The sequence below is a fragment of the Vidua chalybeata genome, chromosome 25, assembly GCF_026979565.1.
Source record: "Vidua chalybeata isolate OUT-0048 chromosome 25, bVidCha1 merged haplotype, whole genome shotgun sequence".
In the NCBI taxonomy this organism is placed as follows: Eukaryota; Metazoa; Chordata; class Aves; order Passeriformes; family Viduidae; genus Vidua; species Vidua chalybeata.
The window spans coordinates 1,570,681-1,595,377 of record NC_071554.1 but is presented as its reverse complement, the minus strand read 5'-3'; the positions used below and the strand labels follow the sequence as shown (position 1 = coordinate 1,595,377).

At 67.0% G+C, this 24,697-nt stretch overlaps 2 protein-coding genes across 9 annotated transcripts in view; both read left to right on the top strand.

Annotated features, from left to right (window-relative positions):
• The window catches only part of ADGRB2 (adhesion G protein-coupled receptor B2), a 33,888-nt gene extending 17,281 nt beyond the window's left edge, over positions 1–16,607 (top strand). For 2 of the 8 annotated variants that reach the window (XM_053964746.1, XM_053964744.1), the window contains exons 5-31: positions 1,508–1,672; positions 2,381–2,545; positions 2,626–2,727; positions 2,983–3,089; positions 3,798–3,992; positions 4,084–4,152; positions 4,280–4,388; positions 4,464–4,610; positions 6,163–6,238; positions 6,309–6,411; positions 7,426–7,469; positions 9,124–9,250; positions 9,718–9,821; positions 11,024–11,126; positions 11,341–11,491; positions 11,739–11,808; positions 11,922–11,988; positions 12,117–12,202; positions 12,776–12,874; positions 13,605–13,776; positions 13,848–13,943; positions 14,073–14,112; positions 14,244–14,902; positions 15,161–15,196; positions 15,485–15,589; positions 15,730–15,783; positions 15,896–16,607. In XM_053964746.1, coding sequence (XP_053820721.1) covers positions 1,508–1,672; positions 2,381–2,545; positions 2,626–2,727; positions 2,983–3,089; positions 3,798–3,992; positions 4,084–4,152; positions 4,280–4,388; positions 4,464–4,610; positions 6,163–6,238; positions 6,309–6,411; positions 7,426–7,469; positions 9,124–9,250; positions 9,718–9,821; positions 11,024–11,126; positions 11,341–11,491; positions 11,739–11,808; positions 11,922–11,988; positions 12,117–12,202; positions 12,776–12,874; positions 13,605–13,776; positions 13,848–13,943; positions 14,073–14,112; positions 14,244–14,902; positions 15,161–15,196; positions 15,485–15,589; positions 15,730–15,783; positions 15,896–16,090 — 3,446 coding nt within the window. In that variant the 3' untranslated portion in view covers positions 16,091–16,607. Of the gene's footprint in view, positions 1–202; positions 368–1,507; positions 1,673–2,380; positions 2,546–2,625; positions 2,728–2,982; positions 3,090–3,797; positions 3,993–4,083; positions 4,153–4,279; positions 4,389–4,463; positions 4,611–6,162; positions 6,239–6,308; positions 6,412–7,425; positions 7,470–9,123; positions 9,251–9,717; positions 9,822–11,023; positions 11,127–11,340; positions 11,492–11,738; positions 11,809–11,921; positions 11,989–12,116; positions 12,203–12,775; positions 12,875–13,604; positions 13,777–13,847; positions 13,944–14,072; positions 14,113–14,243; positions 14,903–15,160; positions 15,197–15,484; positions 15,590–15,729; positions 15,784–15,895 lie in introns of all 8 variants that reach the window. The other 6 variants (XM_053964750.1, XM_053964745.1, XM_053964752.1 and 3 more) reach the window with 6 other exon arrangements.
• Positions 16,608–20,445: 3,838 nt separating this feature from the next.
• COL16A1 (collagen type XVI alpha 1 chain) overlaps positions 20,446–24,697 on the top strand; it is a 25,534-nt gene continuing 21,282 nt past the window's right edge. Inside the window, 4 exon segments of the mRNA XM_053964689.1 lie at positions 20,446–20,506; positions 21,401–21,513; positions 23,240–23,302; positions 23,418–23,535. Of these exon segments, the coding sequence (XP_053820664.1) occupies positions 21,438–21,513; positions 23,240–23,302; positions 23,418–23,535 (257 nt within the window). The 5' untranslated portion in view covers positions 20,446–20,506; positions 21,401–21,437.

Here is a 24,697-nt window from a genome sequence, read left to right as displayed (position 1 = left end):
ATGCGCCGCCAGTGCCAGCACCACAAAAGGGAGGCTGGAGCAGCGCTGCCAGCTCAGCGATCTGGGGTGACGACGGGGCAGGCAGCGCTGGGAACTGCGCCCGGCTGAGCCCCGGGCAGGGCGCGCGGGGTCTGCCAAGCCAGGACCCCTCGGTGCCAGGACCCCTGGGCGGCTGGAGCCCCTGGGCTGTGCTGTGTTGCAGTTCCCGGCGCGTGGGAGGAGTGGTCCCCGTGGAGCCTGTGCTCGGTGACCTGCGGGCGAGGGGCCAGGACCAGGACGCGGCGCTGCGCGGCCTCGCGGCGCCGAGGGATGGCCTGCGAGGGCCCCGAGCTGCAGGCCAAGCCCTGCAATATCGCGACCTGCCCGGGTCAGTACCTCCCTCTCCCCACGCTCCTTCTTCCCGCCGGGAATGCCAGGAGACGGCGCCGGCGGAGCGCCAGGGCCGCGCTCCTGGTGCCGCGAGGGACGGGTGGCACCGCCACGGGGTGCTGTGACACTGGGTGCACCGTCCTGTCCCCGCTGGAGATCCAAGTGGAAACTCGGTGCTGCTGGCTGTGCCGGGGTCTCACGACCCCAGCACGGGCAGGGGTCCAGCCTGGGCTCCTTCCCTACCCCTCTGCTGTGCCTGGCACTGGGGTGGCACAGGGACTTTGTGGGGTACGGGGAGGTGGCAAAGAGGGCCGGCTGCAGGGTCTGTCTGCACACAGCTGGCAGTGCCACAGCTGTCCCTTCCTCCTGCGTGCCAGGAGTGGCCCCGGTGGTGGCTGTGGGGTTTCTGCGGTGACGGGCAGGGATGCCATGTCTTAGATGTTGCCCCACGTGTGACATGGGGCAGCTGGAGCAGGAGGGAGCGCGGGAGCTGCTCCTGCAGCAGCTCTGACAGGGATGTGGCACCCACGGCACACGGCTTTGGCCACGGCTGTCCTGTGGAGATGCTGCTGGAGTCTTGAGCTTGGCAGGGAACGATGGATTTGGTTGGAAGTGATGCCAGGGATGATGGATTTGGCAGGAGTGATGCCAGGGATGCTGGATTTGGTTGGAAGCAATGCCAGGGATGCTGGATTTGTTAAAAAGCAATGCCAGGGATGCTGGATTTGGCCAGAAATGATGCCAGGGATTCTGGGTTTGGTTGGAAGCGATGCCAGGGCTGCTGAATTGGGTGGAAAGCAATGCCAGGGATTCTGGATTTGGCAGGAGCGATGCCAGAGGCGCCGGGTTTGGTTGGGAGCAATACCAAGGGCGCCAGAAACGCTAAGTCCGGTGCGAGCAACACCAGGGTCCCCACCCTGAGCGTATCCCTCGTGTCTCAGCCGGCGCGGGGGCCAGCCCCAGTGACAATCCCCCCTCCCAGCACCGCCAGGACGAGCCGGCACAGGACGAGCCGGCACATCCGTAGGTTGGACCCGTTGCCCGGCGAGCCCGGCGCGGGTCACGGCGAGCCGGGGGCGTCGCGGCCGAGCGGCCGCCGTGCCGTGGGAGCTGACGCCGCTCTCCTTGTCCCCCGCAGTGGAAGGGCAGTGGCTGGAGTGGGGCGCCTGGAGCCGCTGCTCCGTCACCTGCGCCAACGGCACCCAGCAGCGGACGCGCAGGTGCAGCGTCTCGGCCCACGGCTGGGCCGAGTGCCGGGGGGCCCACGCCGACGCCCGGGAGTGCTCCAACCCCACCTGTCCCAGTAAGGCCCCGCGCGCTGGGGGGGGGGAGCGGGGGGACGGCCGCGCGTCGGGGCACGGCGCCCAGCACAGCCGCGCCGCCGCGCCGCCCCGGTGTCACCGCCGGTGACACCCGGAGTGCTGGCGGACCCCTCCACTGCGGGGAGCCTGAGGGTGATGCCAGGGACCACCGGGAGTGTCTCGGCGAGAGGAGACGGGGGTTGGCACTGTCCTCGTCCTGGGTCGCGCCGGGGACCCGTCGGTGCCAGGCGGCGGCGGGTCCCGCCGTGCTTTGGGCGTACAAGCACGAGGCAGATCTCAGGTGTGCACACGGGGCTGGGGACGGCTCTGGGAGTGGGGACGCCGGGCAGAGGATGGACCACGGGGTCCTCAGCCTGTCCTTCGAGCCGCTCCTTGTTTGGTGGGAGAAGTGGTGGCACCGGCGGCAGGCACAGAGGGAGGTGGTGGCTGTGCCACGGTGCCCATGGATGGTGGCAGGGAATGAGGGGCATCAGCACCAGGAGGGGCATCTGCACCAGGAGGGGCATCTGCAGCAGGATGCCAGTCTGCTCTAAAAGAGATTTAAATCACTGATCCATGCATTTCACACCCCGCGGGATTTCGGCTCACGGCGCGCGGGGCAGCGCCGATGGCGCCCCATCCCCGTCCCCCCGCGGGTGCCACTCTCCGGGCGCAGAGCCGGGTGTCCCACAGTGTCCCCATCCCCACAGCAGACAGCAAGTGGGGTCCTTGGAACCACTGGAGCCTCTGCTCCAAGACCTGCGACACCGGCTGGCAGCGGCGCTTCCGCATGTGCGAGGGCACGGGCATGCAGGGCTACCCCTGCGAGGGCACCGGCGAGGAGGTGAAGACCTGCAACGAGAAGAAGTGCCCAGGTATGGGGTACCCCACACCCCCCAGCGCCCCTCACCCCACATCTGGGCAGTGCTGAGCCCCCCTTTCCCCCCCCCCCCAGCCTACCACGAGATGTGCAAGGACGAGTACGTGATGCTGATGACCTGGAAGAAGACGGCTGCCGGGGAGATCATCTACAACAAATGTCCCCCCAACGCCACAGGTGACCCCAGATGTCCCCAGGGCTGGAGGAGGGCAGGGGGTGGTGGGTGGCATCGGGCTTGAGCACCCCAAAGCCCTGGGACAGGTGGTGGCATTGGGGACAAGCCACCCGGAGCAGGGCAGGGGGTGGTGGGTGACACTGGGGTCAAGCACCCCTAAATCCCCTGGCCCTGGAGCCGCGCAGGGGGCTGTGGGTGGCATCGGGGTGCCAGGAAGGGATTGCAGCGCCAGCCCCAACCCCAAATCTCCCTCACAGGGACTGCCAGCCGCCGGTGCCTGCTGAGCCCCCATGGGGTCGCCTACTGGGGCGTGCCCAGCTTCGCCCGCTGCGTCTCCCACGAGTACAGATACTTGCATCTCTCAGTAGGTGCCCGCTCTGGCACGGCCCCTTCTGTCCCCTGTCCCTGTCCCTGGGGCTCCGTCCCATCCCCGGCACTCCACCTCGCCTCTCTGGCATGGGGAAACTGAGGCACGGCTCGGTGGGTGGGCGGGGAAAGGGGATCCCATCCGGGCTGTGTCTGTGGGAAGCGGTTCTTGGGATGGGAAGGTTCCCTCAGATCCCCGTGAGGGTGGGAATAGGGATCCCATCCCAGGGCTTGAGGGGGTTGTGTTCCTGTGTGTTTGGGAAAGGCTTTTGGGATGGAGAGGATGTCCCCTGACCCCCACGGATGTCCCCAGACCTCCCTGGATGTCCCCAGAGTCCTGTGACCACCCACAGCCCCCTGTGGGCTTGGAAAAATGTCCCAGTCCCTGAGCTGGACTGTTTGAGTTGCGTTCCCACGTGTTTGGGAAAAGGCTTTTGGGACGTGGAGGATGACCCCAGACCCCATGGATGTCCCCAGATCCCGGTGAATGTCCCCAGACCACCCTGGATGTCCCCAAACCCCTGCGAATGTCCCCAGACCACCCTGGATGTCCCCAAACCCCTGTGGACACCCTCAACCTGCGCATCCCGCAGCTGCCTTAACGACCTCTGCAGCGTGGCCCGGGCTCTGGGGACGGTGAGGGACACGCAGCACTGCTGGGGGGTGGTGGCAGCGGAGTGACACCGCTGTCCCCTCCCCGTACCAGCTGCGGGAGCACCTGGCCAAGGGCCAGCGGGTGCTGGCAGGGGAGGGCATGTCCCAGGTGGTGCGGAGCCTGCTGGAGCTCATGGCCCGCAAGACCTACTACAGCGGGGACCTGCTCTTCTCCGTGGACATCCTGCGCAACGTCACCGACACCTTCAAGAGGGCCACCTACATCCCGTCCTCCGAGGACGTGCAGGTAGCGGCCAGGGGGACAGCGAGGGTCCCCTCCGCGGGGAGGTGGCGGTCGCTCGGTCCGTCGCCAGCCCCGCTGAGCCCCGTCCCCGCAGCGCTTCTTCCAGGTGGTGAGCTACATGGTGGACGCGGAGAACCGCGATAAGTGGGAGGATGCCCAGCAGGTGAGTGGCACGGGGTGGGGTGGGGGGGGCCGTGGTGGCAGCCGGGATTGTCCCCATCGCCGACGGGGTGTGTCCCCACCGCCGTGGCGCATCCCGGTGGCTCCGGAGCTGCTCCCGTCTCCCGCAGGTCTCTCCGGGCTCCGTGCACCTGATGAAGGTGGTGGAGGACTTCATCCACCTGGTGGGGAACGCGCTGAAGGCTTTCCAGAGCTCCCTCATTGTCACCGACAACTTGGGTGAGCGGCGGGGCGGGCGTGGGGACCTGAGGGGGACACAGGAGCGGGGAGGTGACACCCGTTGTCCCCTGCCAGTGACCAGCATCCAGCGGGAGCCCGTGTCCGCCGTGTCCAGCGACATCAACTTCCCCATGAAGGGCCGGCGGGGGATGAAGGACTGGGCCCGCAGCTCCGAGGACAAGCTCTTCATCCCCAGGGAGGTGCTGAGCCTCGCCTCGGCAGGTGAGCGGGAGCGCCCAGGTGTGTGCACAGCTGGCAGGGCGCGCGCAGCTGGAGGTGGGCGCGTGCCTGGCCGAACGTTCCTGCACGCCCGGCACGGCGCTCAGGTGTGTGCCTGCACACCTGGAGGTGTGCACGGTGGGAGTGTGAACATCTGGGAGCGTGCAGGTGTGCACGCAGGTGTGAACGTGCACATCTGGATGTGCAGACATGCCTGCACACCTGGAGGTGTGCACGTCTGGGAGCGTGCAGGTGTGCACGCAGGTGTGAACGTGCACATCTGGAAGTGCAGACATGCCTGCACACCTGGAGGTGTGCACGTCTGGGAGCGTGCAGGTGTGCACGCGGGTGTGAGCGTGCACGTGGGAGTGCACATCTGGAAGTGCAGACATGCCTGCACACCTGGAGGTGTGCACGTCTGGGAGCGTGCAGGTGTGCACGCAGGTGTGAACGTGCACATCTGGAAGTGCACACATGCCTGCACACCTGGAGGTGTGCACGGTGGGAGTGTGCACGTCCGGGAGCGTGCAGGTGTGCACGCAGGTGTGAACGTGCACATCTGGAAGTGCACACATGCCTGCACACCTGGAGGTGTGCACGTCTGGGAGCGTGCAGGTGTGCACGCAGGTGTGAACGTGCACATCTGGAAGTGCACACATGCCTGCACACCTGGAGGTGTGCACGGTGGGAGTGTGCACGTCCGGGAGCGTGCAGGTGTGCACGCAGGTGTGAACGTGCACATCTGGAAGTGCAGACATGCCTGCACACCTGGAGGTGTGCACGGTGGGAGTGTGCACATCTGGGAGCGTGCAGGTGTGCACGCAGGTGTGAACGTGCACATCTGGAAGTGCAGACATGCCTGCACACCTGGAGGTGTGCACGGTGGGAGCGTGCACGTCCGGGAGCGTGCAGGTGTGCACGCAGGTGTGAACGTGCACGTGGGAGTGCACATCTGGATGTGCACACATGCCTGCACACCTGGAGGTGTGCACGTCTGGGAGCGTGCAGGTGTGCACGCAGGTGTAAGCATGCACATCTGGAAGTGCAGACATGCCTGCACACCTGGAGGTGTGCACGGTGGGAGTGTGCACGTCCGGGAGTGTGCAGGTGTGCACGCAGGTGTGAACGTGCACATCTGGAAGTGCAGACATGCCTGCACACCTGGAGGTGTGCACGGTGGGAGCGTGCACGCCTGGGAGCGTGCAGGTGTGCACGCAGGTGTGAGCGTGCACGTGGGAGTGCACATCTGGATGTGCGCACGTGTGACCCTGCACATCTGGAACTGCGCACGCGTGCGTGCACGCATGAGTGAGCCCGCACATCTGTAGGTGTGTACAGGCGTCAGCGCGCACATCTGGAGGCGCCCATGAGCGCACACCTGCTGCAGATGTGAGCTCACATCTGGCTCCCATTCACACACACACACGTCAGCCGCACCCCTAGGGCGTGCGCAGGTGACCGCGCGTGCTCTCGGGGCCGTGCGTGCGCGCCAGCGCACATCTGGGCGCACATCTGGCGTGCCCGCGTGTCGCCGAGCCCGCGTCTCTCTCCGCAGAAGCCGAGGAATCGTCGCACTTCGTCATCGGGGCGGTGCTGTACCGCACGCTGGGGCTCATCCTGCCCCCGCCCAGGTGAGTGGCGCCGCCCGCGGTGTCCCCTGCTGTCCCCCTGGCCTGTCACAGCCCGTGTCCCTTCCCGCAGGAGCCCCCTGGCCGTCACCTCCAAGGTGCTGACGGTGACGGTGCGCCCGCCGACCCGGCCCGCGGAGCCGCTCGTGCTGGTGGAGCTGTCCCACATCATCAACGTGAGTGTCCCCTCCCTTGGCACCGGGAATGTCCCTTCCCACCTCATCAACGTGAGTGTCCCCTCCCTTGGTACCGGGAATGTCCCTTCCCAACTCATCAACGTGAGTGTCCCCTCCCTTGGCACCGGGAATGTCCCTTCCCAACTCATCAACGTGAGTGTCCCCTCCCTTGGCACCAAGAATGTCCCTTCCCACATCATCAACGTGAGTGTCCCCTCCCTTGGCACCGGGAATGTCCCTTCCTACATCATCAATGTGAGTGTCCCCTCCCTTGGCACCAAGAATGTCCCTTCCTACATCATCAATGTGAGTGTCCCCTCCCTTGGCACCGGGAATGTCCCTTCCTACATCATCAATGTGAGTGTCCCCTCCCTTGGCACCGGGAATGTCCCTTCCTACATCATCAATGTGAGTGTCCCCTCCCTTGGCACCGGGAATGTCCCTTCTCATGTCACCGTGTCCCCCTTCCCATGGCACCAGTGTTTCTCCTCCCACGACATCAATGTAAGTGTCCCCCTCCAGTGGCATCAATGTTTGTCCCCCTGTGTCCCCCTTTCCACATCACCGTGACTGTTGGGGTCCCTCATCATCACTGAGTGTCGCCCTCCCACGTCATTGTGAGTGTCCCCCTCTGCGTCACCCACACAAGTGTCCCTTGTCCCACATTGTCATCGTGACTGTCCCCTCCCGTGGCGTTGCCCTTCCTCATCATCAGCTCTCCCGTGTCATCAACGAGTCCCTTCATCGCCACCATGAGTGTCCCCTTCCCCTCCCACGCCATCCATGTGTCACCCTGCTGTCCCATCGCTGTGTCCCCTCCCAGTCCCATGTTGTCACCTGCAGGCACTGAGGGCCGGGCAGGGACCAGCAGCTCCCAGTTTGTGGCATGGTCCCTGTGCCCACGGTGGGGACGTGCCAGCCCTGGGACACCCGGGGAATGTCCCCAAGGGCCACATCTCCCCGTGGGGTGGGGACGGGGCTGGGGACAGCTCTAACCTGTCCCTGTGTCCGCAGGGCACGTCCCACCCGCAGTGTGTCACCTGGGACTACTCGAGGACGTGAGTGAGGGGCAGGGCACGGGGACACAGGGACACCCTGGGGACAGGGCGGGGCTGGCAGTGCCAGGGGGCTGCTGGGAGGGAGAGGAGCAGGGATTGGGAACAGGGACAGGGAGCAGGGATGGGGACAGGGACAGGGAGCAGGGACAGGGGACGGGGATGGGGGAACAGGGATGGGGACAGGGAACAGGGATTGGAGCAGGGACAGGGGACAGGGACGGGGATGGGGACAGGGAACAGGGATGGGGACAGGGAATAGGTATTGGAACAGGGAGAGGGGGACAGGGACGGGGATGGGAACGTGGAACAGGAATGGGGAGCAGGGATGGGAGAGCTGGGATGGGAATAGGGATTGGAGCAGGGAAAGGGGAGAAGGGATGGGAACTGGGATGGGAGAGATGGGATGGGAATGGGATGGGAATGGGATGGGAGAGATGGGATGGGAATGGGATGGGAATGGGATGGGAACAAGGATGGGAATAGGGATGGAAACAGGGATGGAAATAGGGATTGGAGCAGGGAAAGGGGAGCAGGGATGGGAACAGGGATTGGAGAGCAGGAATGGGAACGGGATGGAAACAGGGATGGGAACAGGGATGGGAACAGGGATGGAAATAGGGATGGGAACAGGGATGGGAACAGGGATGGGAGCAGGGATGGGAGCAGGGATGGGAGCAGGGATGAAGAGCTGGGACCATCCCTTCCTGCATCCCAGCCCCACCAGCACGGGTGATTTGAGCTCCCACGGGATCGATGTGGCCCCGGAGCCGCGGGGCTGCCTGTGCCAGGCTGCCAGATGTGATTTGTTAGTGCTGGCAGGAATGAGGGAAAGTAGGGCAGGGAGGGGGGCGGGCAGCGCTGCGGGCTGCGGGAGGGCACTGCCAGCCCCCTGCCCAGGTAGCCACGGGAGCGCCACAGTTCGGGGTCACTGGTTCCACTTCATCCCCCGAACCGGTGGGGAGGTGTTGGCCGTGATGAGCGTGGCAGGTCCCAGCCAGGCCCCAGGGACAGTCCCCAGCTGTCCCACAGACCCCGTTCCCGGTTTTCCTGACGTGCTGGGAGCTGTGGCTGCTCTTCCTGGGCATGGCAGTGCCGCCTCCCCTCTGTGCCCCCTCACTGGGGGGGTTCCCTGGCAGGAGGGGTCCCTGTGACAGGAAGGGTCCCCATGGCAGGAGGGTCCCCAAGGGGGTGGGTCCCCATAAAAGGAGGGGTCCCCACAGTGCAGAGATCCTTCTAACAGGAGAATGCCCATGACAGAAGGGTCCCCAAGTGCAGGAGGGCTCCCAAAGGCAGAGGGGTCCCCATAAAGGGGGATCCCCATGGAGGGAGGGGTCTCCATGGAGAGAGGGAATCATCACCCCCCTGGGAGGGGACACAGGTGCCAGGGGGCTCTTGGGGCTGTTCCTGCCCGTCCTGGCACTGCCCTGCCCCTCTCTGTGATGTTTCTTCCCCCTCAGATCTCTGTGGGATGATTAAACCTTTCCTCTGGATCAGCCCGGGGCAGGGATAGCTTCACCCCCTCCCCCGGCAGTGCCCCCTGGCAGTGCCCCCTGGCAAGGCCAGGAAGGGGTTAACTAACTCCGGAGAGGCGCGAGGGGCTGCGCGTGTTTGATCATTTCAAATTGCTCTCCCTCGCTCTCTTCCCATTAATCAGGGATGCTGGCTTGGGAAACTGGGACACGGAGAGCTGCCAAACCCTGGAGACCCTCCCGGCGCACACCAAATGCCAGTGCCGCCAGCTCGCCACCTTCGCCGTGCTCGCCCAGCTGCCCAGAGACCTGGTAGGGGACAGGCTGGGGACAGCCGCCAGCCTGCTGGGGACACGGCATGCGGCTGAGGGGTGACCCCCGGGCTGGGTGGGAGCAGTCCCGAGGGAGGGTGGGGGTGCGCATGGAGCATTTCCTACCAGGACAAGGTGGGCACTGGAGGGTGGGCGTGTCCCCCAGCAGCCAGGGGAGGGGTCCCAGCACCCTCCAGCACTCCCCAGCAGGGTGGGTTTGTGTGGGCAGGGGCTGCCGTGGTCCCTAGAGCTCAATCCAGGGCGCTGCCGTGTGCCAGGAGGGGAGGGGGCACCCCATTGCTATTCCACCCGCGTCCCCTGCTGGCATGGAGTCCCCTTTGGCTGTGCCACCACTGTGCACCCGGGGGTCCCAGTGAGGGGGTGGAGGGCCCCGAGGGGACAGGGGGCTGTCAGGGAGCAGTGGGGAGGGGGCTGGGCTCAGCCAGTTCCCCCCCGGTGTCCCCCCAGGCCATGGACCCCTCGGGGACGCCGTCGGTGCCGCTGATGATCGGCTGTGCCGTGTCCTGCATGGCCCTGCTGACCCTGCTGGTGATCTACGCGGCCTTCTGGAGGTGACCCGAGGGCACACGGGGACCTGGGGGGCACCTGGGGCGCGAGGCCGTGTGGGGAGGGGGGTGACAAAGGGGGACACGGCACCGGGGAAGGCTCAACATCAATGGGATTAACGGGAACGGAGAGCCTGGGTGGGAGAAGCTGCCTGGGACTATCCCTGCTCCTGTGGCAGCATGGGACAAGGGACAGGGACAAGGGACAGGGACAGGGACAGGGACAAGGGACAGGGACAAGGGACAGGGACAAGGGACAGGGACAGGGACGGGGACAAGGGACAAGGGACAGGGACAAGGGACAGGGACAGGGACAGGGACAGGGACGGGGACAGGGACAGGGACAGGGACGGGGACAAGGGACAGAGACAGGGACAAGGGACAGGGACAAGGGACAGGCACAAGGGACAGGGACAGGGACGGGGACAAGGGACAAGGGACAGGGACAAGGGACAGGGACAGGGACAGGGACGGGGACAGGGACAGGGACAGGGACAGGGACGGGGACAAGGGACAGAGACAGGGACAAGGGACAGGGACAAGGGACAGGGACAAGGGACAGGGACAGGGACGGGGACAAGGGACAAGGGACAGGGACAAGGGACAGGGACAGGGACAGGGACGGGGACAGGGACAGGGACAGGGACAGGGACGGGGACAAGGGACAGAGACAGGGACAAGGGACAGGGACAAGGGACAGGGACAAGGGACAGGGACAGGGACGGGGACAAGGGACAAGGGACAGGGACAAGGGACAGGGACAGGGACAGGGACAGGGACGGGGACAGGGACAGGGACAGGGACGGGGACAAGGGACAGAGACAGGGACAAGGGACAGGGACAAGGGACAGGGACAAGGGACAGGGACAGGGACGGGGACAAGGGACAGAGACAGGGACAAGGGACAGGGACAAGGGACAGGGACAGGGACAAGGGACGGGGACAAGGGACAGAGACAGGGACAAGGGACAGGGACAAGGGACAGGGACAAGGGACAGGGACAGGGACGGGGACAAGGGACAGAGACAGGGACAAGGGACAGGGACAAGGGACAGGGACAGGAACAAGGACAAGGGACAAGGGACAAAGGACAGGGACAAGGGAAAGGGACGGGGACAGGGACAGGGACAAGGGACAGGGACAAGGGACAGGGACGGGGACAGGGACAAGGGACAGGGACAGCTGGCCCCACGGCGCTCCTGCCGCAGGTTCATCAAGTCGGAGCGCTCCATCATCCTGCTCAACTTCTGCGTCTCCATCCTGGCTTCCAACATCCTCATCCTCGTGGGCCAGTCCCAGATGCTCAGCAAGGTGGGTGCCACCACCCTGCCACCACCCTGCCACCCTCGGTGGCGTCCCAGGCCACTCGCCCGGTCCCCTGCCGGCTCCCGGCAGCAGCAGATTGGATTTGGATTAACTCGATCCCGGGATTAACTCCACGCAACGCCGGGCGTGGGGGTTTAACCGCCGCGGTGCCGGGCACGTGGCCGTGTCCCCCTGATGTCCCCGTGTCCCCACCCTGCAGGGCGTGTGCACCATGACCGCCGCCTTCCTCCACTTCTTCTTCCTCTCGTCCTTCTGCTGGGTGCTGACCGAGGCCTGGCAGTCCTACCTGGCGGTGATCGGCCGGATCCGGACACGCCTGGTCAGGAAGCGCTTCCTGTGCTTGGGATGGGGTAAGAGCCCGGCCTGCCTGGGAGGGGGGCACCCCTCGCCCACCCCTGGTACCCCCCCCCCAGGCTCATCAGAAGGGAAACTGAGGCGCAGCGGGGGAAAGCAGACCCGGGTGTCTCGGTTGTGCCACCCTCAGGCCGTGGGGAGCTGTCAGAGGAGCTCCATCGCTGTCCCCACCCCCTGGGGCTGGCACAGTGGGGGACAGTGCCACCTTCCTCCGGCTCCTCCAGCCCCGTGTCCCCTCTCCAGGCTTGCCAGCCCTCGTGGTCGCCGTCTCCGTCGGCTTCACACGGACCAAAGGCTACGGGACAGCGAGCTAGTACGTGGGGACAGGGGACACGGGGCGGGGCACGGCGGCAGCTGCGGGCTGGCTGCGAGCAGGGCACGGCCACGGGGCTGTCCCCCTGACACGCCACCCACGGTCCCCTGCAGCTGCTGGCTCTCGCTGGAGGGCGGTTTGCTCTACGCCTTCGTGGGACCCGCTGCTGTCATCGTGCTGGTGAGCTGCCCCCGGGAGCCCTGCGCCCCCCAAAACCCACCCGGGGTGGTGTGTGGGGGGGGGGGCTGGTGGCAGCTGCTGCCGCGGGCAGGGGGCTCCGTGCCAGCCCTGAGCCCACCCTCCTGCAGGTGAACATGCTGGTGGGCATCATCGTCTTCAACAAGCTCATGTCCCGTGACGGCATTTCAGATAAGTCCAAAAAGCAGCGAGCTGGGTAAGTGCCCTGCGCCCCGCGGGGGGGGGGGGGGGTCCCCGCGGCTGCCCCCCGACCCCCGCACCCTGCCGGGGGCTGGGCACGGGGGTGCCCCGGCAGCGGGCTCAGGGCGGGGCAGATTTCACCGCATCCGTGGGCGGCGGGGGCCAAGCCCGGGGTGAGCGCAGCCCCTTGCTGGGGGCTGCTGGAGGGGCAGAATTTGGGGGGCAGCCACCCCCCCGCCCCTTCCCTCGGGGAAGGGGGGTCCGCAGGCCGCAGCCCCCCCTCCGTGCCCGCCCCCTCCCCTGCCGCTTGGCCACCCCCCCTCGCCATTAACAGCTGCCGCCCTCGACTAACCCGGCGCTCTCTCTCTCTCTCTCTCTCTCTCTTTCTTCTCCTCCTCCCATTTGCTTCTTGCCTGTGTCCGTCCATCCATCCCTCCATCCATCTGTCCGTCCCCCCCCCCCCCACCCCGCCCTCTCCCCGCCGTCCTGCCTTGCTCCCTCCCCTCTCCCCGTGCCTGCATCCCCTTCCCCCCCACCCCGCGTGGCCCGGTCCTGGCTGCGGGGCGCCGGGGGGGCGCTGGGCTCGTAGCTCCAAGCCCCCCCCGTGCGGCAGCCTGCTGCTGAAATGCACCAAGTGCGGCGTGGTGTCCAGCGCGGCCATGACCTCCGCCACCGCCAGCAGTGCCATGTTAGTGCCCGTCCCGCGCCCGCCGCGCCCCCCGCCCCGAGCACAGCGCGGGGAGGTTGGGGGGGGGGGGGGGCTCTGGGTATCTCCCCGAAGGGGTTGGGGGGGCGGCTTGGGGGGTCCCCGAGGGGAAGGAAGGGTGACGCTGTGTGCTCGGGGCGGGGTGTCCCATCACGTCTGCATGGCATGGCTTCCCATGGCAGGTCACCTCATCGCTGGGGTTGCGGGGGGGGCTCTTCTGGCCTGGGGGTGGGGGCACGGGCTCGCGGGGTGTGCCCGGGACCCCCTTCCAGAGGCTGCCGAAGTCCTCGCTCACGGGGGGTTTAGTCACAACGGAGGCAGCCCCAAAATTCGCTGCTAAAAAAAAAAAAAAAAAAAAAAAAAAAAAAAGAGGATAATAAACAAAATAAAATCCCCTCTCTGCTGTTCTGGTGGCCGTGGGAGGGTGGCGGTGGCCCCGCGTCCCCCCCAGCACCCTGTGGCTGTGAGGGGACAGGGACACACCTGGGGGGGCTGGAGCCCACAGGTCCCCTCAGCCCTCAGTTCCCAGCCGGCGCTGGCTTGGGGACACCGAGGAAGAGGGGACGGCTGGGTCACACAGCCCCGGCCATGCTGGCGGGGCGCGGGGCAAGGCTCGGGGGGCTGCCGCGGGGGAGGGGGGCCGTGCTCGGGGGGCTGCCCCGGGGCAGCCCCGCCCCGCGGGCTCACCCCGGCCCCTCTCTCCCTGCGCCAGGGCATCGCTGTGGAGCTCCTGCGTGGTCCTGCCTCTGCTGGCGCTGACCTGGATGTCGGCCGTGCTCGCCATGACCGACCGGCGCTCCATCCTCTTCCAGGTCCTCTTCGCCGTCTTCAACTCCGTCCAGGGCTTCGTCATCATCACCGTGCACGGCTTCCTGCGCCGAGAGGTGGGGCGGCGCCGGAGGGGTGCCGGGGGACAGCCCTGGCCGCGGGGCCGTGACCGGCTCTGTCCCCGCAGGTCCAGGACGTGGTGAAGTGTCAGGTGGGGGGGTGCAGGAGCGAGGAGAATGAAAACTCGCCCGACTCCTGCAAGAACGGGCAGGTGCAGATCCTGGTGAGTGGGTCCCCCCCTGGAGACCCCCGCCGCTGCCTGTGCCGGCCACGGTGCTTCATTTCCCCGTCTCTCTCCCTCTCTCTCTCTCCTCTCTCTCTCGCTCTCTCCCTTCTTTCTGGATTTTTATAGACAGATTTTGAAAAGGACGTTGACCTGGCGTGTCAGACAGGTGAGCTCCCCTCTGCTGTCACCTTGCCACACCTGGGAGGGACAGGCAGCACGAGCCAGGGCGTCTCTCCTGTGTCCCCCACCCTCCGCGGGACCCTCAGGGCCGGCTCTGACCCCGCTCCCTGCCCACAGTGCTGTTCAAAGAGGTGAACACCTGCAACCCCGCCACCATCACGGGCACCTTGTCCCGCATCTCCCTGGACGGGGACGAAGACCCCAAGCTCAACACGACCTCGGAGGGCGGCCTGGGCTTCTCCAGCCTGCCCGGGAACATCCCCCCCGCCAGCATCCTGGTGCAGGTGCCCAAGATGACGCCCAACGTGGTGGCGGGTCTGACCGAGCTGGGCGAGCCGCCGGCGCAGCAGCTCGGCCTGGAGGCGCCGGGTCCCGTTTACCTGTGCACCGAGAGCAGCCTGCGGCCGCTGGAATACGGCTGGATCCGGGCCCCCGAGCCCCCCCGCGAGAGCGATTACATGATGCTGCCCCGCCGCACCGGCAGCCTCAAGCCCTTCCCCCGGGACGAGGGGACGCTCGGTGCCGGCGCGGAGGAGGCGGTGCCCGGCGGGACGGGGCGCCCGGCGGCCGAAGGGGACGCCTATCCCGGTTTTGTGGCCGTGGATCACGTCAACGTGAACCTCAACCAGCCCTACGCGACGGTGAAGGCGCCCTACGGCCTCCAGTTCAAGCAGCACCCCACGGTGAGGCAGATCCTGGCCTCGGAGCTGTCGGAGCGCAGCCGCACCATGCCCCGCACCGTGCCCGGCTCTGCCATGAAAGTGGGGTCCCTGGAGGTGAGCGGGGGGCTGGTGCCCACGGTCACGCGTGTGGGGAGGGATGTGCGTGCCCAGGACACAAGTGCACGTGTAGGGTTGCATGAATCCCCCCCTGGCCATCCCACCCTTGGCGGGATGAGCTCCGTGTCCCCGGCCGGGCATGGATTGGGGCTGGCATGAGCCCCTAAACCCTGTTCCCCCTCATCCTGGCCCTGCAAAGACCTTTCCCTTTTCTTCTCCATCTCCTCCCCCTGCTCCTGCCTGTCCCCCCACCAGAGGAAGAGGTTGCGGTACTCTGACCTGGACTTCGAGGTAAGTGCTGCCATGGAGGTGTCACCGGTGCCATCGTGGGGGACTGATCCACTTTGTCCCCACTCCCTTTGCCCCGCCGGCAGCTGCTGAGCTCTGAGGGGTTTAGACCAGGCAGCGGCAAGCGTTGGCTCTGGGTTAAAACACCGATGATGAGCGTGGAGTGGGCTCTGCTGCTCGTCCGGGATGCGGGGATGGGGACAGGGGTGGGGACAGTGCCGAGGGACAGGGGACAGTGCCGAGGGACAGCGGGCAGCGCCGATGGCCACAGGCTCTGCTCTGCCCCCGCAGAAGGTGATGCACACACGGAAACGCCACTCCGAGCTCTACCACGAGCTCAACCAGAAATTCCACACGCTGGACCGGTACCGGGCTCCGTCCACCGGCTCCTCCAAGGTGAGGTCCTGGAGGCCCCGTCCTGCCCTGGTGTGCACCCTGCCAGCCTTTACCTCCTCCTGCATGGACTGTGGCACCCCGGGGGAGACTGAGGGCACCCGGGGGCGCTGCTGGGGCTGAGCACTGGGGTTTTTCCTCAGCGAGAAAAGCGGTGGAGCGTCTCGTCGGGCGGCGGGGACAAGAGCACGGGCAACGTAAGTCCCGAGCCCTCCCCTGGGGGTTGTCCCATCCCATCCTGGAGAGGGCAGGAGGCGGCTGTGGGACAGAGCCAGGCATCGCTGGCCACAGCTGCCCCTCACCCTGCAGGATGTGACCGGCCCCGAGGAGCAGCGGCCGAAGGCTCCGGCCGCGCCGCCCAAGCCGTGGAGCACATTCAAGGCGATGACGCTGGGCTCGCTGCCCAGCGCCCAGCGGGACCGGCTGGAGCTGTGCCGGGCAGACTGGGACAGCCCCTGCGCCGGCCTGGACGCGGCCGACGGCGACTTCCAGACGGAGGTGTGAGCCCCGCGCCCGCCGCCGCCGCCGCCGCCGCCCCGCGCCCGCCGCCGCCCCGCGAGCCGGCGCGCTGCGTTTGCTCCGCGCTCCGGGGCAGCCGCGGGGGGGGGGGGGGGTCCCTGCCTGGCCGGAGCCGTTTCCCCCCACCCCACCCCGGGAGAGCCGCCTCCCACTCGTCCTCGCGCGGTTCCTCCTCCTGCCACCCCCAGGACGCGGGTGTGGAGGGGACCCGCGCCCTCCCCCCCCCCCCGCCCACCCCACCCCCCCCCCAAAATGCTCACCACGCTCACGCCTGCACCCCCACCCCGGGGCAGGACCGGCCGTCGAGGCCCTCAGACCTTCGTTCTTTTCTACCGGGATGTTTCTTCACGCCGTGCACCGTGTGCACGCGAGCGGCCGCCCCCCGGGACCCCCCCCAACCCCGGGAGCCCCGCGGCCGCCCCCTCCCAGCCCTCCCCACTGTCCCCACCCCACGGGGCAGGTGCTGTCGTTGTTGGAAATAAAAGTTCACTCTCTGTGGTGCCGTGGGGCCGCGGCCGCCGCCTCGTGCTTCTCCTGGTGGCGGCTGTCACCCGGTGTCACCTCGCTCTGCCCAAAAATTCACCCCCCCTCCCCAGCAGGGCTGATCCTGCACCCACGCGCTGCAAACGAGCATCTGATCACGGGAACCGGGAGCCGTAATCACAGAGCAATTAATCTGTGAGTAAATCAGGAACCTCGGAGGTCACCAGCACGCGGAAGCCGCTCCAGGTGGGCGGCCCGGCGCTGCCGGAGCATCCCGGCATCCGGAGCTGGGGGCATGGGAGATGGAGCAGCAGGACCAGCAGCTGTGGGTGGGAATGCCCAGAGCAGGAGCTGGGTCAGGACAGCGGTGCTGGAGGAGAGGACGTCTCTGCTGGTGGCTCTCAGCACATCTGGGACGAGAGATTTTTTGATCCGTGGTGGGATCACGGCGCTGAAATCCTCCCTCTGTGAGTGCCACGGCTGTGCCACGGTGGGAGCAGATCCTGGTCACGGCTATTCCTTCCCTCTGGGAAAAGGCTCCTGAGTTCCCGAGGGCTTCCCTTGGACAGGACAGGCTTGGAAAGAGCAAAGGGCACCGCCCAGTTTGGGCTGGTGGCCACTGCCCGGTTCGGACCATGGGACAGGCCAGGGCTGCTCCCAGCCCCAGTGCTGGGACACTGGGACACGATGTGACCCTTGGAGTGGGGGAGCCTCTCCCCAGCCCCGCCAGGGGATGGAAGTGCCAATTTCATAACCCAGTTCATCCCAGCAGTGCCCAGTTCAGGTTTGGGGCGCTGGAAGAAGCCATTTGGGTTCCAGCGTGGCGATGGCAGTGAAGAGGAGGGGGTGGAAGAAGCCAAATTATTCCGCTGCCACCTCCTAAGGGGGATCCAGCTGCGCGGGGAGGGGACTGCCACGAGCACAAGGATTTTGGCTGCCCATGCCAGGGGTCAGGACCGTGGGTGACAGCTCCTGGCACAGCCGTGGGGCTCGGGCGTGGCTCCCAGCCCCATGGAGGGTGCGGGTCAGGGTCACCATCCCCTCCCTGGGGTGTCCCCCCGCTGGTCCCTAATTCTGCTGGAAATTCTGCTGGAAATTCTGCAGCCACATCCTCCAGCTCTGGTTTCTGCGAGCTGCCACGCACTGGGATTCCCCCCCCCCCCCCCCGCCCCCTGCTTTGGGGGATCCGGGGCCTGCTCCAGCTCCCCTCCTCTCCATCCCAGCCAAACACAGCCGCGAGAGGCAGCGCCAGGGTTTCCTGGGGCATCTGTTGGCAATTAGCAGCTTTTATTACTCATGGAGACGCCAGATGGGGCGAGGGAACGGAGCCCGGGCGAGAGGCAACAGGCTCGTGGTGTGTCCCAGCGTAAGGGGACAAGGGACAGCCCCCAGTCCTGCGCCACGGGGGCTGCGGGCTGGGTCGGAGCAGATCCCAGAGCTCTGGGGAGAGTTTTCCATCTGCAGCTCCCATGGGAGCCAGGCTGTGTGTCCCCCCCCCCCCCCCGCCCAGTGCCAAAAAGGTGCGGTTTGGGGGGCGGAAATGATGGAGAAGCCGCTCTGAGGCTGCGCGGGGGGACGGGAGCTCCGCGGAGCTTCTCCCTCCGCTGCCCGGGAAAGAAAACTTCACCAAAAAGAGACAAAAGTGCTGTTCTAGCACCGCGGATACAAATGGCCCAAGGAAGCTGGAAAGAATTCCTGCAGGCGCTTTCTTTCCTGACTGGAATTAGGCGGGGAGGGGGGAATTGTGCCTGGATTGGTGCAGAAATTCATGCTGAGCCGCTGAAATCCTTGCCGCAGGAATTCCCTCCTGTGCCTTGTCCAGGCCGGCAGCTGCCTCTGAGCCAGCGTGCTCCGGACGGCGTCACCCCAAGCCTCATTCCCTGGATTTGGGGAGCATTTTGGGGGGAGGCTGAGCTCGGGGTGAGAAGTGGGGAGCCCCAGGGTGATACAACCGCCGCGGTGACGCTTCGGGCTCGGAGGCAAAATTATCTCCAGCCCCAAAACTGTCGGGCTCTGCTCCGGCTCGTGTTTTTTGGCAGGCGGCGCGGCAGTTTCTTGGAAGCACAGCGTGCCTCTGCTTTTTCCATGATGGGATGGTGGGCAGGGGCTGCAGGATCCTGCTTTCCATCCCCCCGCTGGGCGCCGCTCCAAGCCAGAGTTCTGGGGAGGCGGGATCCGGCTTCTTTTTCCCTCTGGAAATGCCGATCCCGTGCTCTGGAACAGCGACGGGAAGCAGGAGCTGCGCGGAGCGGGGTTTTCCACCCCTGGGGGTGTCGGGGTCGCTTTGTGCCACTGGGCTGGGGGCAACGAGCCCAGCGGAGCACCCTGGGAAGTGAGGGAAACTGAGGCACGGGAAGGGTGCCTCAGTTGTAAACCCTCCGAAGTGTTTCGCAGATGAATTGAGGATCCTGGGAGCTGCGGAGGGTGGGATGAGGCTGCCCGTCATCCCTGCTCTGTTCTGGGGTTGGGATGGGATGTGGGGCCGGTTTTGGGGCCGTGCCCCCCCCCCCCAGGACACACAAACCCAGGTTCACCGCTGCTGGGTGGCCCCAAACAAAGAACAGCTCAAGGAGAACAATCATCCCAAACGCGAGAACGTGGAAAGTTTCGCTGTGCTTTCGTTCCCACTTGCTTTAATCACCCTTAATTACCTCAGCAGGCGCCTCGCGGGAGCATTGTCACCACGTCGCCGGGACTGGCGGGCAAGCGACTGGCGGAGCCGAGCCGCTGGGGTTGCCCACGACAGCATATTTACTGCCTCAGCATAACCAGCAGTTGTTAATTAGCGAGTTTATTGAGATCCATGCGTCCCTCACGCGTCTCTAAAGCTGCAGCCTAAACAGATCCATCACAATTTGGGAGAAAACGCAGCTGAGCCATCCTGGGCGCCCTGTGCCACCCCAGCACGGTGGCACAGCCGTGGCGATGCCAGCGGATGCTTTGCACCCTCCGGACCCAAACTTGCATGAGCTGGGCTCGTTCCCTGCCTGTTTTTTGGGGGGGTCAGGGCGGCCTGGCACGCACGGGAACGGGAGGATGGGGCAGAGCTGGGCAGCCAGGCCCCGGGGCAGCATTCCAGGCTGGCACGTCCCGGCGGCGCGGGGCTGGATGCGCTTGGGATGGGCCCGGATCCCTGCAGGGCTTGGCAGGGCTCTGGGAAATCAGCAGCTCTGCCGCTGCCGCTGCTGCCGGGGACGTGGGAGCGGCGGCGGTGCCAGCAGCAGGGATGGTGGCAGCGATCCCGTCCCGGCGCTCTGACCCCGGGCACCTCGCCCCGAGCCAGGCTGTCCCCAAGCCACCCCAAGGCGCGCGGAGGGGGACACCAGCTCCGTGTCACACACACAGCGGGCTGGCTGCCACCCCTGTGCCTCGGGAGCACCCCGGAGCTGCTCCTGGAGCATCCCTGAGGGACATCCTCCTTCCGTGGGGACAGACCTTCTGGCCAGCGATGCCACCACCGGTGCCAGCAGCGGGTGTGGGGAGGAAGAGCCGCTCCACAGGGGTGGCAGCCAGGGAATGGGATACACCCCCCCCCCTCACCCCGGGATTGGGGTTCCCCTCTTCTGGGCCGGGGGGGACCCGGAGGGGGGGAAGGAGGGAGGGGAGGCGCTGCCGGGGGAGGCGCCCGGGGGTGGAGGAGGAGGAGGAGGAGGAGGAGGAGAAGGGCGGGGATGCGAAGGCGGGCGGCGGCCCGGGCCCCCCCCCGGGTTGGGGTGGGGGGTGGTGCGGAGGGCGGGCAGCGCTTGGGGGGCGGCTCGGGCTCCCCTCGGAGGGAGGCGGGGAAGGCGGCGGGGGCGGCGCGGCAGCTCCCGGTGTCCCGCGGCGGAGTTCCCGGTGTCCCGCGGCGGAGTTCCCGGCGTCCCGCACCCCCCCCCCCCCCCACCCCGGACAGCCCCGTCCCCGCCGAGCCCCGCGCAGGTGAGCCCCGGGCAGCCCCGCACCGGGGGCGGAGCCCGGCCCTGCGGCGGGACGGGACGAGGGGGGGTTCCCCGTTAACCACCGGAGTTAATCGCGCCCCGGGGCCGCGGGGACCCGCCGGTGCGGAGGGTGCGGCGCACGGAAGGCGGGGAGCGGGCGGGGGGAGCCGCGGAGCGGAGCGGGGGGCGTGGGGGGGTACAGGGGTGGCAGAAGGGGTGGGCGCAGGCGGGTGCCAGGCCAGCGGAGCCGGGTGGCAGCACAGGGGACAACCGGTGAGGGGGTTGTGGCTCGGGACAGGGGGGCTGGGAGCCTGGGGAGAGCTGGGGGTGCGAGAGAGCCCCGAGCAGGCAGGGCAGGGGTGGCCCCGCTGCCGGGGGTCCCGGGGGCTGTGCGTGGGGTGAAGAAGGGGGCTGCACGTCGCGCTCTGGCAGCAGCCCCCGGAGCCGAGTGTGTCCGGTCTGTCCCGGCCCCGGCTCCCTGCCTGCAGCCCCAGCTTGCCTCGTGGCAGGAAGCAGGAGGGAGGCCAGGTCGGGGTGACCTGCAGGGACACCCCGGCATCCACGCGGGACCGGGAGATGAAACGGGAGGCGGTGAGACCTTCCTGGGTGGGTGCAAGCAGGAGGCGCCCGGTTCCACTCTGGGGAACCTCAGCCATTGCATTCCCGAATGTTTGGAGTAAATCCGGGTGCCGGCCCTTGACACGCAGGGATGCTGGGATGCTGAGGCTCGGGGTGGGTGTGGAGCAGATGGATGGGGGCCACACCGACCCCCAAAACATCGCCGAGCCATGGCCAGGAGGGTCAGCGCCGCTCCATGCTGGTGGCTTTCCCGGTGTGGGCAACCTCATGGGCTGGTGGCCACCAGGTGCCCATCCCGGGGTCTCTCCTTTTGCAGGTGGCCGTGCGGGCCCTGAGCCTCTGCCACGGGCACCATGAGGGGTCTCTGGGCCCTGGCACTCGCCGGGCTCGTCAGCGTCTGCCAGGGGAAGGAGCTGCTGCCAGCGGAAGGTAAGGACCACCAGGAGCGAGGGCTTGCGAGCCACCTCCCTCCTCGCGTGTCCCTGTCACAGCTGGGTCAGACCCAGGGATGGCAGAGCAGAGGTGGCCGCAGACACGGTGAGCTGTGCCAGGTCTCCACGTGCCAGGACCGGAGTGGTGGCTCCAGACTGAGCGCCGGGGCTTTGCTCAGCATCCCGCGCGGGCAAGGGGCCAGGGAGAGTGGAGCCGAGCGAGCCCGGCTGCGGGGAGCCAGCCCGGGACACCCCGACACCGCAGGCCAGCAGGGAGGGATGGGGCTTGGCCACTCTGCGGCCGGGGGACACCCGGTGCCAGCTGGCAGCCAAGGCAGCGGCGCCCGGCAGCGCGGCTGGAGCCGGGTCCGGGCGGGGCAGGTGAGCCAGGACCGCTCCGGGCAGGGTGAGCACGCACGGAGCCCCCGAGGGAGGTTTGGCCTCCAGCTGCGAGTCGGGAAGAGGTCTGGCCATGATCCACACCATGGTGGAGGGCTGGGGGGTGTCCACGCGCAGCTGGCGACAGGGGGACTGTCGCTGAGCCCGGCTCTGCCGGGTGTCCCCGGCCTGCGTGTGGCTCCCGGTGTGGGACGAGCCCCGGGCTCCAGGGGAGGAGCCGCTGGAAGCGACACCGTGCTTGCATCAGGCTCGGTGGGGGTGGAGCGGTGGCTCGGCCCGGGGGGAGCCCGGGTTTGCCCGGGAGGGGACACTGTCACTGTCACCCGCTCCGGCTGCCCGGCACGGCGTGGCCTCGCGTGTCCCGGCCTTTCCTGAGCCACAGAGGGTTGGACAGGCGGGATTTTCCCTTGGGATCAGCAGCAGGGCTGGGAGAAGCTTCCAAGGGCTCGCACTGGGGTGATTTATGGTGATTTATGCTCCTTGGTGACCCCTGGCCTGGCGGGAGGGGACTCTGCCGCCGGCTGTGACATTCACGGCCGTGGCATTGGCTGGGGTCCCCAGGCCCAGAGCATGTCCCCACACCACTGCTGGCCCCGTGGTCAGCCTGGGGCACAAGCCACGGTGGTGCCAAGCTCTTGGACAGAGGTGGGCAGAGACCCCCCCAGGAACATCCAAGGAAGAGCTGGGAGAATCTTTGGTGCCCATCCTGCTCCAGGGCCGGTTTGCTTGGAGACAAAACAAATCCCTCTCTCCCTACCCCCTTGTTTACTCCTTTATCTCGCACCTCCCAACATCTGGCACATCTGGAGGTGGGTCGGTGCTGCCGGAGCCCTGATTTATCCTTGCAAACAGCAGCAGCACCCCCCGTGACCGCGCCTGACACGGCATTTCCTGCTCCTCAGCCTCCGGCTGAACTCTCACGCCTGTCCCCGAGGGCCGCCGGCTCTGAGCTGTCACCCGGCTGGGACAGGAAGGGACAGCTCTCCGTGGCACTGTGGGTGTCCCTGGCACCCGGCCGAGTCTCCTGACGCTGATTCCAGCCGCGGGGCTGTCTGGAGGCAAAACACGCCAGAGCTGGGGAAAGCATTTCACCTGCGGGAGGCAGCAGGGCCAGCTCTGTCCCCTCTGAAGCTTTGTCCCCTCCGAGCTGCTCCTGGAGCGTTCCAGCCTCCCTCCTCCCGGCTCCCGGGAGTGGGGTTTGCTTGGTCTGCGCTTGGCAGCACCCCGAGGCCCTCGTGGGCTTGGGGAGCTCTGTGTGGTCCCATCCTGCTTGTCCCACGGCTCCTGGGGACGCTGCAGTGACCAGCGATGTGTTTGCCTCACAGGGGAGCTGTGCCCGCAGCTCTGGGACGAGGATCTGGCTGGGGACAAGTATGAGAATGTCACGGGTAAGGAAAGACCCTCTCAGGGATCCCCTGACACCCTGGGCTGGGCTCTGTGACCTGCCCGGGGACTGTCACCTGTCCCAGGGCCAGGTCTCATGTCCCCCGCTCTGTCCTGCAGGTTTTAACCTGGTTAAAAGGTTCGAGCTGCTGAAGATCTCGTCCGTCAAAAAGATCCGCAGCGCCCGGGGGCCGGTGGTGCTGCGCCTGGGCACCGTGCCCCTGGTCCAGCCCACGCAGTGAGTGGCCCTGGGTGACCTGTGAGGTAGCCTCGGGTGACCCGTGAGGTGGCCCTGAGTGACCCTCAGGTGGCCCAAAGCTCCTCCAGGCCATCCCTGGGGATTGTAAACTTGGGGTCTGGGTGGAGCTGGGTGGGCTTTGCCCTTAGCTCGTGCCAGGGAGTGCCAGGGATGCCAGGCAGCTCTGTGTCACCCGTGGGGACACTGGGGACCCCGAGGCTGCCCCAACACCTTTCTCCTCGAAAGTAAAGCCCCGTTCCGCTGGGTGGTGGCCAAACCTTGCGCAAGCAGGGCTCTGTGGCTGCTCTGCGGTTGGCAGAGCCCGCAGGGTCCAGACGAGCTCCAGAGGCTCCGAGCAGGGTGTGGGGGGGGCTGCTGGGGGGGCACAGGGTGACTGGCCCTTGCCCCCTCCGTCTCTGGTGCCCACGGTGGGGACGCTGCAGCGTGGCGGGGTGGCAGCGGATCCACGTCCTCGGGAGCCGCTCCTGCAGGAAATGGCTGCGGCGTGTCCCCACATCGCCCCGGGGCTGGCACAGAGCTGTGCCGGGCATGAGGCTCTCCAGGAGATCCTGCCTGGGCAGCCAAATCCTTGGATGGCTTCGGGAGGGATGGTGGATGCTCCAGGCTGGTGTTGCTCTTGGCCGGGGGCTTCTGGCATCCCAAACCCAGCCTTGGGGACTTTGGAGACGGGGACAGCGCGGGCTGTGAGATCCTATGGGTGCCCACCCACCTCAGTGCCCTGTCAGGGTGTCCCCGTGCCCCATGGAGAGCAGAGGGCACCGCTGGCCTCGTCCCCGTCCCCATCCCTTGGTCCAGCTCCAGAGCAGTGGTTTGGAAAACCGCGGGTGTGGAGCCAAGGCCGGGAGCGGAGCAGAGCCCGGAGCAAATCTTTCCAGTGGTTGAATGGGCTGTGGGCGAGCTGGGAAAAGCTGCCACAGCCGCCTTGGGCATGATGGATGCATTTCCTGGCTCCCCAGGGACAAGATTTTGGGATAAGAGCGCGGCCCTGGGCGCTGCAGCCACGCCAGCAGGGGCTGGGGTGCACAGTGTGGGGCAGAATCCACTGAGGTGGCATCTGGGGTGCCACCAGTGGGGACAGATCACGGCAGGACCCGCGGCGAGGGGGGGGGGTTGTTGGGGTGCTGCTGCCACCTCAAAGTGG